The sequence below is a fragment of the Pseudorca crassidens genome, chromosome 1, assembly GCF_039906515.1.
Source record: "Pseudorca crassidens isolate mPseCra1 chromosome 1, mPseCra1.hap1, whole genome shotgun sequence".
NCBI lineage: Eukaryota > Metazoa > Chordata > Mammalia > Artiodactyla > Delphinidae > Pseudorca > Pseudorca crassidens.
Genome location: NC_090296.1, coordinates 140255407 through 140269047, shown reverse-complemented (window position 1 = coordinate 140269047; position 13641 = coordinate 140255407). Strand labels below are relative to the sequence as shown.

General features: G+C 42.6%; 1 protein-coding gene across 3 annotated transcripts in view; it reads left to right on the top strand.

Moving 5' to 3' along the window:
* Window positions 1-13641, top strand: part of SV2B (synaptic vesicle glycoprotein 2B) — a 199556-nt gene that overhangs the window by 139723 nt on the left and 46192 nt on the right. For all 3 annotated transcript variants that reach the window (XM_067695876.1, XM_067695886.1, XM_067695895.1), the window contains 2 exons: window positions 10576-10756; window positions 11101-11252. In XM_067695876.1, coding sequence (XP_067551977.1) covers window positions 10576-10756; window positions 11101-11252 — 333 coding nt within the window. The remainder of the gene's footprint in view (window positions 1-10575; window positions 10757-11100; window positions 11253-13641) is intronic.

Below are 13641 nucleotides of genomic sequence, written 5' to 3'. Positions count from 1 at the left end.
TGCCCCTTTCCCACACTTGCTGATACATAGAGAAGGGGGCTGAGCAAATTTCCTTGTAAAGATTTTGGTTTCCATTCTTGATTTTATGTCAACTACTCCTGTCTCAGCTACTAACTCTGAGCCATACCCTGCAATTAATTAGCACTACCGTGATTCTCCTGGACTGGTCCTAGATGTCATCAGATACATGGTTCCATCCTCTAGAAGTGACCACAATGGCAGCCTCAACTTGGGCTTTAGTGGAATGGTTGAGGGACTGCCGAGGCTCACTGGGTAATGGTCATATCTGAGATGCCCACGGTGTCCAGGAGAGCTATCAGAGATGTCACACCTCTACTGGTTTTAGTCCAGGTGACACCTCTTCTTACGGGCACTGAGAGGTACCAAAAGGAAATCTCTGCTTTTCTAAGATGGCTCTAGTGTGGTGGTATGTGGACAAGGCAATTTCAGGGTTCTCACAACATCCTCAAGGAATATTTCTTAGTGCCTCTTCTTATCAAGAAGAGGCACTAAGAAATATTCCTTGAGGATGTTGTGAGAACAACATCCTGAGAGAAGATTAAGGGACATGACAGATACCCCTTTGCCCCAGGGCTAGCCCGGGGCAGAAACCTCACTAGTGTCCTGAAAGTTTTCTGTTACAGTTGCTTCCACGATGGCTGTAGGCCTATCTTCTACTCACCGAAGACATGGCTAGAGATCTGGGGTCTGGGTATACTTACAGGCTCACTGCTTGGCTCAGAATATTGCCTTGTGGCTTGAGCTTGGTTATGCGTCACCTGGGTTGATAAAGTCTCTGGGCTGACTTGCAGGGTCTTTAATTTCCTTTAAGTATTGCTGGAGAAAGAACCTCTTCCCGGTTTAAGACCCTATCCTTACACCATGTTGCTGAAGCAAGTGGCTCTGTCTCTGATTCCCCAATCCATCTGCAGACCCCTACCTCTGGATCTATTGGCCACATGCCAAACCTAGACCTTCCAGGACGGATGATTCTGCTCTTCCATAGCATTGTGGCTTCTCTCGAGCTGAAGAACCAAGCATGAGTGAATGTATTGCATCCTCAGGCAGAGTGACAAATACCTCCAACCCTGGTGTCCTTGAATAGTATTAGTGCACCTTTTCTCATGAGCTACTCCATAATTTGGGGCATTGATGAATCACCCAACTGTAAACGTGGATTTCTTCTATCAGATATTAGAACAATTTACTCAGATATTTCAATAATTGTGGTCAGAGAGGAAAGCTCCTAACCTCATCTATTAAATGAAAACAATACTTCCCTCACAGGGTTGGAATGACAAATTAAAATTATTCTATATATCACCTAGCATAGTATCTAACACATGGTAGGGTCTTAAAAGATGCTAATTCCTTTGTCCCTTCCTTTCTCTTCTCCACACTTGTTTCCAAATATCTTATGTGACCTTTTGGAGAGCTCCAACTTTCAGTAGACTGGGAAAGTTAACCTACTTCCAAAGATTCATTCACTTGAGTTTATCGGACACATAAAGTACTAGAAGAGTCCAATACAGTGACTGCCGGGTTGGTTTCCACTAGACATACTGTTAAAACCAAACCTTTTCTGTGCTAAATGCTTTAGACCCAAAAGGAAGTATTTACTTATCCCAGAAGTTTCCAAGCATCCAGATGTTATATAAACAAAGCACTTGGCCAAACTACCCAAGGCATCTGATTTCATAGGGGTATGCAGATAGATAACCTGATGTTCTTCCATGACTTAGTACCAAAGTGAGACTTCTCCCAGGGGTTCACTTATGTGTTCAACCTTTATCACGTTTACCACGTGATAAAGCAGTAAACTTTATATATCTGTGACTCCCAGACCCTAGTCCAAGAGAACATTACCCTTCAAGAAAGTATATTTGGATGAATAATAAAGAAGTGGAATAGAAATGGTTCCATCTGGAGATGCTGATTTTTATTCTTGCAAGGCACATGCATGCAGTCAAATAAATACTGGAGTGGCTGCAGAAAAAGGGAGCTCAGAAGTTTCCTAGGATATTAATGCACTTAATTTCTATGTATTCAAGTGAAAAAAGTGTGAGAAATGCTTTCTTTGTCCTTGGTTAATTGCTAGATAAAGAAGATTATCCTGCAGGAGGCTCTTCTTTCCCATCACATATAAGCCAGCACATTCTGATTGTCTATCTCCTCAACGTGCTGCCCCTGGTGCTGCGGGTGTACTCTGTCTGTGTGAAGAGCATCTCTAGAGATGGCAAGAGGTTTGTGTTACATACCAGCTCTCTGGAAGGAAATTCAACGCTGGGTCTCAAGAAACCCTTTGACCTCATGATTTCATTTCTAGGAATCAATTCTGAGCAAATAACTAGCAACGCAGACAAGGACATATGCACAAAGATGTTCTTTGCTGAGTTACTTATCAGTGGAAAAAATAGGTTATGGAACTTCCAAGACAGAATGGTCTCCACCATGTAATTGTATGTGTACAAATACAAAGAATAAAGTACGCTAATAACAGCTGTCTTTGAGTGGTGGTATGATAGTTTTGACTTTACCTTTTATACATTTTTAATGTATTTTTCAGAGTTTTCTACAGTGGGTGTGAATTATTTTAATATTATTTTGTTTATTTCTTGAAAAAATATTAATGGAGTGCTTACAAGGTGTCATTCTCTGTGCTGGGTGCTAGAGACACAGTGGGAACTCCACTTGGACAGAACTGACAGGTCCCCTCCTCCCCCTCCTCTGGGACATGGCAGTCAAAGGCATTTGACAAACGTTGAGCCAATAAATACATAATAGCAAATAGACATATGTTATATGAAGGAATGGTAGTATGGTGCCGAAAGACAAGCAGAGATGACAGAATTTCATATGGAACAGGACAGGAGTCAGAAAACTATGGACTACAGGTCTGTGGCCTACAGTAAGTCCCCTACATACGAACGTTCAAGTTCTCGAACGTGTGTGAAGTTACAGCTTGCCCTCCATCTCCTGTTGCTGACGATCCTTCAGCTCTACCATCTCCCACCTCCTCCCCCTCCTCCAGTCAGTAACTCTTCTTGCCTGTTCACTCGAGGCCAGCCCCTGTACGCCAGTTGTTGCACTGTACTACTGTACTTTTCAAGGTACTGTACTATAAGATTAAAAATGTTTTCTTTATTTTTTGTGTTTGTTTTTTATGAATTATTTGTGTGAAAAGTATTACTATAAACCTATTACAGTACAGTACTTTATAGCTGATTGTGTTAGTTGGGTACCTAGGCTAACTTTGTTGGACTTATGAACAAATTGGACTTACAAACACGCTTTTGGAATGGAACTTGTTTGTATGGAGGAGACTTACCGTATTTTTGTTTTACATTTTTAAAGGATTATAAAGAAAAAAGGAAGAAGAATATGTCACAGAGACCACAAGACTTCTGCAGAGTAAATTATTTGCAAGTAAAATATTTATTCTCTGGCCCTTTACAGAAAAAGTTTGTTGAGTCCTAGTTTGGGACATCAGGGGTGCCTCTCTCAGGAGATGACATTTAATTTGGGAACTTAAGAAACAGAAGAGTTAGGGGAAAAAAGTCCCCCCCCACCCGCCACCAAAGTCTTGTTAGAAGAAACTTGAAAAAACTTTAGTCCAAAAAAGCTTTTTGTTGGAAGTTGGCTTCCTTTTCAGGTAAAGATAGAGGGAGGTACATTTAAAGGGAATAAATAAATAAGTTTTTTTTTTAAAAACTCCTATAAATAAGTTTCTTAGGCTTGTCTTGATCCTCTTTTCTCAAATTCTAATATATGGTTGATTTGATTTTAAAATACCACCAACTTATTGTCATTTTTCCAATCCTGTGGCTTTCTCAGGTACCAGCCCATTCTAAGCTGCATTGCTCATAACAACAGTAGCAACTTTGATCAGTTATGTATTTACTTTCGAGCCAAGCATCCTGCTACGTACTTTCAACCCAATGTCCTACATAATCCTAACAACTCTGCAAGATAATCACTAGTATCTGAATTTTGCAAAGAAGGAGCAATGATCAGAGAAGCTGAGTGGGGAGCCCATGGTCATGCTGCTGGTAACCCATGGAGCCAGGACTGTGACCACAACCGGCTCAAGTCTTGTGTCTCAAGACTGGGCTCTTCCTTTTATGGGCACCTATCAGTGTGGGTTCCTCCCTCTTTTCCATTTTATTTGTGGTGTTACCACCAGTTGAAAGCCCTTCTCACCCCACCACATCCCCCTCCTTTCACCTCCATGCCCCTGCTCTGCAAGTAGCAGAGTGCTTTTGCTACCAAACTTCACTGTCCAAGGCGAAAGAGGAACTAGATAGAACAAGAAGAGCTTTTCAAAATGCTGTCATAGGGGGTCAGAACATGTGGCCTCCAAATGGGCCACTTTGATATAAGGATTATTTTGAGCTGAAGACAGTTGAGAAAGAGCAGACTTAAAAAAAAAAAAAAAAGCTCTCTGCCCTACCCCACATTTGCCTAAAAGCAGGCTTAGACTCTAAATCATGGTTTTTAACTACCTCAAAAACCTTGGTGTTATTAGGGGGGACATTGCCTCAAGATGCCACTGAGCTTGTTGAATAGCATTGAAGGAGGGTAGACTTCCTAGCTTTCTAACTAGTCCCTTATCAGCTTCATGCTGAAGTAATTTTCCTTGGATAGGCTCATCTTTCTTCCATTCTTCCTTTTCATGGCGTCCCAAAACAGTACAGGGGAGGAAAAACTTTTTCCCTCTATCCTTCTAGGTTTGGTGGCTGGGGACCCTTTGAATTAAACTGACAAAAGACAGATTAACAAGAGAAAAACAAACAGACTTTATTGCCATGCACAGTGCATATACTTGTGAGTAACTCTAAGGATGGTTAGAATCTGGGCTTAGATAGCATCTTCACAAAGAACAATACATTTGTAGAGAAGTGACAAGACAAACTAACAGGATTTTAGGCTTCCTAGAGTGGCAAACTGTGGGAAGGTAAATCAATCTGTGGGGCAAACTAATACAGAGTTGCTTTAGTGAGGTTTGTTATGTAGATTCCTCTTTGTGCAGCACTATGTTGATAAGAGTCTCTGGTGATTTAGAGTCTAAGCCTGCTTTTAGGCAAATGTGAGGGACGGCAGAGCTTTATTTTGGGGTCTGCTCTTTCTAACTGTCTTCAGCTCAAAATAATCCTTATATCAAAGCGGCACATTTGGAGGCCGCATATTCTGATCCCCCTACGACAGCATTTTGAGAAGCCCTTCTTGTTCTTTCTAGTTCTTCCTTTGCCTTGGACAGTGAGGTTTGGTAGCAAAAGCACCCGGCCTGGAGCTAGGAGACCAGAGTGTAGTGCCAGCCGATCCCGGGCCAGCAGAGAGCTTCCGAGAGAGTCCCTGACCTTCTCTGATGTTCAGTCTCCTCATCCAGTACAGCTAAGGGATTGAACTCAATGTCTAATCTCTAAGATTCATCCATTTGCTTATGTGTCTGGATCAGTCAGGATGTAGTCAGGAGACAGAAATCATGGCAATTATTGGAACAGAGAGAATTTAATGTAAAAAATTATTAACTGGGTAAGTGAAATGTTTGTAAAAAGTATACTGAGGTAGTGAAGGCAAGGAGCAGCTGCACCCTTAGGACCTGGGGGAATAAATTAGAATTATGATAACTTAGAAGCTCAGGGAAAGGGGGCCCTATGGAGCCAGCTCAGATCTCTGGAGAGAGGGCCCAGGCTGGCTGGTGCTGCTCTGGAAGGGGAGGGGAGGGGAGGCGGGATGTGTCTGGTTCTGCTTTTTGGATTCAGCTGCTGCTGCTGTGGAAGGGAATTGCTGCGGCCAGAGAGAAAAAGTGTTGCGCAGGTGAAACGACAGGAGCAAAAAGCAGAGGTCCCCTCCTTGAAGCCTCCCTCTAGTGCCCCCCACTGGCAGGGCCTAGCAGGGAGCAGCCTGCAAAGTACTTGTATTAGTTTGTGGACAAACTAGGGGCTAGAAGGATGGCTTTGGAGCTGAGAGATAACAGCTCAATAACTGGCATAATGTTCACTGCTGGGATTGCAGACTGGTGGCCCAGAAGCCACCTAGGGCCACATCTGATCCATAAACATGTCTTGTGTGACTATCACAAAAGTTTAATCAAGCATCTGTGTCTGGGTTTGTTTTTTTAGTCTGACAATCTTCCTGAGAAATTCCACAGAATTTCATCCTTCATGATTTATACTTTTTAGAAACAAACAAATGGGAAGGCAGCTTGGAGATTAGCTATCTCAATGATCAGTTTACAGATGTGAAGGTCAGGCCCTTACAGGGTGAGAGGATTTTCTCCCAAATTACACAACCAGTGAATGAGATCTTTGGGTTCCAAAGTCAGGATTCTTACCACTTCCCCTCCCTGTCTTGTCCTGAAGCTGGGTGTGCTCTAGCCTCTTGCCACTCAGAGTATGGTCTGTGGACCAGCAGCACAAGTCTTGCTAGAAATGTAGACTCTCGGGCCCCAACTCAGACCTACCAAACTGGAGAATCAGAATCTGATTTTAAAAAGATACCTCCATGATTTTTGTACATAGTGAAATTCGAGAAGTGCTGAAGATAGCTTTATTGAAGTAAGAAAAAAATAGAACATTTATTGGACGCTAGTGTTTTTCTCTGGGGTGGGACCAGGGTATGGGGTGTGCAGCTTGGTTCTTAGCAAATGTCCTGACCATTCCTCTGATTCTTATCTTCTCTTCCCCCCAATTTGTAGGCCCACATATAGGCATGCAAAGACCACATGTGCACACACTCATACATGTGCATGCATGTGCTCCCTCTCTCTCTCTCTCACATACACACACACATACATACATGCACACACAACTTCTGAGCCATTTATGATCTGGCCTCTGTCCTAACCTCCAGCCCCAATCCCTCACCAGGGGTCCCACGAGTACTGTGTTCTACTCACACTGAACTACTTGCAGGTAGTTGCCCAAACACATCAGTTGTTCTTTCAGCCTCCCTGTCTTTGCACGTGCTGTCTGCTGCTGCCTGCGATACACCCCCATCACCAAGATGGAGACCTGACTGACTTCTATGTGTCCTTCAACAACAGCTCAATGTCTTTCTCTTGGAAGCCTTCCCATGTTGCGTGAGGTGTATCCAGGCTGTGCTCCTCCTCTGTGATTTTAAAATACCTGACCTATACCTTTATTGGAGCACTGTTTCTCACCAGGAGATAATCACAGATTTTGTGGTTTATCTCCTTGAATGGAAAGAACATGCCCCACTGAGCAAGCCATCCTGGGGACGAGCCAATGAAGAAAGAATGAACTGATGCAGAGCTACGAAGTCTGACCAATGCTTATCCATAAAGAGCAGTGAAATATAGTAGTTGAAGCAGGGACTCTGAGGTCAGAAGTACTGGTCCCAAATCTTGATATTTCCATCAGTTGTTGACACTGGGGAGCTACTTTATCTCTCTGTGGATCAGTTTCCTCCTGTATAAAATAAGGATAATAACAGTATCTCCCTCACTGGATTGTTGTAAACATGAAAGGGGATCAACAATGCCTGTGAAATGCTTATCACAGAGCCTGTCTAGTGGCTAGTGCTCACCCCATGTTTGCCATTTTGCTGCTATTATATGATATATTAGGCTCCTTAAGTTTGTTCGGCACTTACTGTCCCATTATTTATTGCTGTATAACTCAGTGGCTTAAAGCAACCATAGCATCTATTTTGCTCATGGAGCTGCAATTTGGGTGGGACTTCCCTCCTCCCTCCCTTTTCCCCCTTCTTCTTTCTTCCCTTTCAATATATATATTTTTTTATTCCAAATGTTTACTGACCAAGTATCATGAGAGAAACACAAGTTTTCTGTTGGCTGAATGGGATGTTGGAAATTCTTGGCGGGGAGTTGCACTAAACTGAGGCCAAAAAATGTTGGAAGCCTAACAGACCTAACTGGAGAAAAAAGTTCCCTCTCTGCTCTGGTCTAGAAGTCTGAATTACCAAGTATAAGGAATTGTGTGAAACTACAGTGTGAACTGGACTGGTGGTGAGCTCCCAGGGGTCTAACTGGGAGTGGGGAGGAAGGGCAGGGCATCTCAGATGTGGGGCTCTTGGCCGTGGTCAAGGTGTTAGGTGGGTTGTCTAAGTCTGAGGAAGTAGAACCCAGTTCTTTCCTGGGGAAAGCCTGGGTGGACACACACAGGGTTTGGGACTTTTCCAATTGGTTGGGGCATCAGATGCTGGTAGGAAACTAGCATGGGGACCAAACACAAAGCCAGTCTTGCAAACTAGAACCACTTGGTGAGAATAATAGGGAAGCTACAGCCTGAGGCTCACCCAAGCACCTGATCGAATTCATTCTTGCTGGAGCTAGGTCATGGCAACAGAAGATGGTTTTAAGGCACCCTCATCAGTGAGTAAGGCAATCCCACTTAACACCTGATGGCTAAGAACCGGGCAGGATTAAGTCTGCTGGGAACCAGATGCTGAAAGCCCTTGGCCAGTCAGGGCTGGATCAGGCAGATAAACTCACAGTCTAACAGGAAGACTAACCCAGACGTTATTACAGTACAGCATGACCCAGGTCTGAGTTGGGTTTGCAAGTCTTGACTCATTTTCTCAAACACAAGTGTCAGTGACCTAATACAGTGGGAAATTGCTCACTGCATTTTCTGAGCTATGGGCTGAGAAACTGGTAAAACTGTAATGGAGAGAAACCTTGTGTCTAGGAGCACAGGTCCAGCAATTTCCCCGAGACATCCCCATGTTTGACTCCCTGCAGATCTTTGCCAAAATGTCCCATTTCCCTGAGGGCTTCCTGAACCATCTTATTTAGAACTGTCACCTCCCACCCTGACTCTCCTTTTCTCTATAACACTTATCAGCATCCCACTTACTGTATCTTTTACTCATTTATAATCTCTTTTCCCCAACTAGAATGTAAGTGCCATGAAGGCAGGGATTTTCATGTGTTTGTACCCTGCTGTGTCCCCATTAACAAAAATAGCACTTACCTAATAAGAGGCATTTAATGAATGCTTATAGACTCAGGCATATTTCATGAAGTGACATATACGGAAAAGAAAAAGGAAATAACATATTTCATGACTTTGAGTGATGTAGAGGTGAAAAGTTACAATTCACATGAGGGAAGGGAATCCTAGTTAGTGAAAACCATTGACAACACCAAAGTTATCATTTCTTTTCATCTCATGGAATAAAAATAATAAAAGAAGGAAATCTGCCACTGGGAAGATAAAGCAGAGCATAGTTGAATTGCTCCTTTTGGGGACCTACCTGCCAGTTGATTAACCAGCTAATGAAGCTCTTTGCTTTACATGGGCCCTTCCCAGCACACATCTGCATACATAAAGCATCCGCAGGTCAGGAGAAGCTTCCTTTCTGTGAAAGACAAATGATGTTCTTCGTTTGATTTACAGGCAAGGCTGAGCAAAAGAACACTTACCTAATTTGTATTCAGTATTTCCACTGCATGAAAGACATTCTCCAAAATTTGCTTCTTGGGTTTAGTAAATGATGTACTAGCACAGTCGTTGATAATTAGTAAGTACTCAATATTTAGTAGGAAAGAATTATCCATGTGCTTCTGGAGATTTGCCACCTCTGTGAGGATGCTTGCTGGCTTCATTGGAATTCCATAAATGTGTGTACAACACTGTATTTAAATGATATCATAAATTAACTGATTCTATTACAAGGCACATAGTAGTTACATGTGTTGAAGAAAGGATAGCTCATTGCTACTCTCTTCCACATTCCCCTAAGACATCTGAACGTTGGCTGTGGCTTGGAAAAGGTCCTTCTTGGGTGTTTAATAAAATAAGCTGTCTTGTTGGGAATTGCTGTTTTCACTTGCACCATGTTTTTCCTTCCCATTGCTCCCCATACCTGCTTGGCCACAATTTTCCCTGGAAAATTTCTCTAAACATAACCCCACAAGGACTTTTGTAGCACCAACACTTTTTTTTTTTTTTTTAATTTTTATTTATTTATTTATTTTTGGCTGTGTTGGGTCTTCGTTTCTGTGCGAGGGCTTTCTCTAGTTGTGGCGAGCAGGGGCCACTCTTCAACGTGGTGCGCGGGCCTCTCACTGTTGCGGCCTCTCTTATTGCAGAGCACAAGCTCCAGACGCGCAGGCTCAGTAGTTGTGGCTCACAGGCCCAGTTCCTCCGCGGCATGTGAGATCTTTCCAGACCAGGGCTCGAACCCGTGTCCCCTGCATTGGCAGGCAGATTCTCAACCACTGCACCACGAGGGAAGCCCACCAACTGTTTTTTTGCTTAAAAATAAAATGACAGAATTTCCCTCATCTGAAGATTATGCGTCTGAAAAAAGATACATCAAACTCAGCTATGGTTGATCTATTTTAGTATGTATACATATATGTAAACCTGGTGAGACTATTATTTTTTGAATACCATTCCTAAGAAGTCACATTTGTCCAACATTTCTAATTGGCCACCAACATCTGTCACATTCCACCTTTTATGTCTGTGACACAGAATTTCTAGGATGCATTAAAATGGGCATCAGATTTTCTAAAATGTTGCATGGTCTCTAATCGCTTGTATTCTCTCTCCACCCTCTCCTCTCTCTTTCTCCTCCTCACAGGGCTGATAGTCTACCTAGGAATGATGGGGGGAGCCTTCATCCTGGGGGGCCTGGCTGATAAGCTGGGGAGGAAGCGAGTTCTCAGCATGTCCCTGGCCGTCAACGCCTCCTTCGCCTCCCTCTCTTCCTTCGTACAGGGATATGGAGCCTTCCTCTTCTGCAGACTCATCTCAGGCATAGGGTGCGTAATTACAGAGGTTCAGCTGGACCTCCCCCCACACCAACCCCAAGACCAGTGGTCCATCCATCCTGATACCCTGACTCTGAGTAGTACCTCCAGAAAACTTTGAACTGAGTTTTTGTTTGACTTCCAAGATACTGTGTTAAAGTTGAACCTTAGAAAGGGGTTAGGTTGTAAAGTCAGTCATAAGGTCAAAATAATCTGACACTGCCTTGGCCGGTCTTTCGAATTCACTGGGTTATTTCACCACTGAGCCTAAGGGTGGGACAAGGCAATTGGGTTCCTGCTATGACCATTTTTAGTGTCTGACTTGGTTCTTACTTTCTGGCATTTTCTCTCTGCAGTATTGGGGGTTCTCTGCCCATTGTTTTTGCCTATTTTTCTGAATTCTTGTCCCGGGAGAAACGAGGAGAGCATCTCAGTTGGTTAGGCATCTTCTGGATGACTGGAGGCATCTATGCATCTGCCATGGCCTGGAGCATCATTCCACACTATGGTGAGTGCACTGGCTTAAAAGAACCCAGGGGCCCTTGTTACTATGACACCTGCATCCGAACAATATTCCCTGTCCTCAGCCTTATTCCCACACTCACTCACAGTTCCTGTGTATGACCTTGATCTTTCTAAAGAAATTCTAACACTGGAGACACATGGCTAATTTCAGTACACATGTCTTCCTGGAAATAATACAGTCTACCCTCCCTCACTTCCTCCCTCCTTCTCTCCTTTCCTTCCTTTTCTTTGAAAGGACTTCAACCTTCATCTCCTCCACCCCTCCTCCTCACAGCAAGTTAGGCTCAGTAACCCCATTTTATAGATGTTGTAACAGAAGCCAAGAAGTTGGTGACTTGGTCAAATTGATGACTTGGCCTTGGCCTGACCTTGGATCATGATGCCCCCTTCCCCTCAGTGTGGTGCTCTCATATACCTTCCATTTTAGTGCCTGCTGTCACTCTTTCAGCTGCAAACGTGGAGCAGCCCTTACAGACAAGGTCTTGGTTTCAGCTGAGACAATTTTATTATCTTGGATAATTGCAAAAACTGGATTTTCTGGTCAGGGACTTGGCAACATTAACTTTCACTATTGGATTTTATTAAGAGTAAAGTAGGGAGAAGGCAGCAGTTTTGATTTGATTATGCCTTTTGAGTATCCTGGGTAATATCATCATTACCCTTCAAAATTATGTTTGGTGAACCATTGATTATGGGTGTAGGCTTTGCCATCATTCAGAATCCTGCAGACCATAGGGAGGAACAGAAACTGCCCCTGAAACTGACCAACAATTCTCTACCCATTCCCTTCCTTGGTGTGTGTGTATTTATTGAAGTATAGTTGACTTACAATGTTGTGTTAGTTTCAGATGTACAGCAAAGAGATACAGTTATTCTTATTTATTTATTTATTGGAGTAAAATTGCTTTACAATGTTGTGTTAGTTTCTGCTGTACAATGAAATGAATCAGCTATATGTATATCTATATCCCCTCCCTCTTGGACCTCCCTCCCACCCTTCCTAACCCACCCATCTAGGTTGTCACAGAGCACCGATCTGAGCTCCCTGTGCTATACAGCAGGTTCCCACTAGCTGTCTATTTTACACATGGTAGTGTATTTATGTCAAATCTAATCTCCCAATTTGTCCCACCCTCCTCTTCCCCCTCGGTGTCCACATGTCTGTTCTCTACATCTACGTCTCAATCCCTACCCTACAAATAATTTCATCTCTAACATTTTTGTAGATTCCACATATATGCATTAATATATGATATTTGTTTTTCTCTTTCTGGCTTATTTCACTCTGTATGACAGACTCTAGGTCCATCCACATCTCTACAAATGATCCAGTCACTTTCCATTTTTATGGCTGAGTAATATTTCATTGTATATATGTACCACATCTTCCTTATCCATTCATCTGTCGTTGGACATTTAGGTTGTTTCCATGTCCTGGCTATTGTAAATTGTGCTGCAGTGAACATTGGGATACATGTGTCCTTTTGAATTATGGTTTTCTCAGGGTATATGCCCAGTAGTGGGATTGCTGGGTCATATGGTAGTTCTACTTTTAGTTTTTTAAGGAACCCCCATACTGTTCTCCATAGTGGCTCTATCAACTTACATTCCTACCAACAGTGCAAGAGGGTTCCCTTTTCTCCACACCCTCTCCAGCATTTACTGTTTGTAGATTTTTTGATGATGGCCATTCTGACCAGTGTGAGGTGATACTTCACTGTAGTTTTGAATTGCATTTCTCTAATAATTAGTGATGTTGAGCATCTGTTCATGTGCCTCTTGGCCATCTGTATGTTTTCTTTGGTGAAATGTCTATTTAGATCTTCCGTCCATTTTTTAATTGGGTTGTTTGTTTTTTTGATATTGAGCTGCATGAGCTGTTTGTATATTTTGGAGATTATACATTTGTCCATTGCTTCATTTGCAAATATTTTCTCGCATTCTAGGGTTATCTTTTCCTCTTGTTTACGGTTTCCTTTGCTGTGCAAAAGCTTTTAATTAGGTCCATTTGTTTATTTTTGTTTTTATTTTCATTACTCTAGGAGGTGGGTTAAAAAAGATCTTGCTGTGGTTTATGTCAAAGAGTGTTTTTCCTATGTTTTCCTCTAAGAGTTTTATAGTATCTGGCCTTACATTTAGGTCTTTAATCCATTTTGAGTTTATTTTTCTGTATGGTGTTAGGGAGTGTTCTAATTTCATCCTTTTACATGTAGCTGTCCAGTTTTCCCAGCACCACTTATTGAAGAGGCTGCCTTTTCTCCATTGTATGTTCTTGCCTCCTTTGTCATAGATTAGGTGACCACAGGTGAGTGGGTTTATCTCTGGGGTTTCTATCCTGTACTATTGATCTATATTTCTGCTTTTGTGCCAGT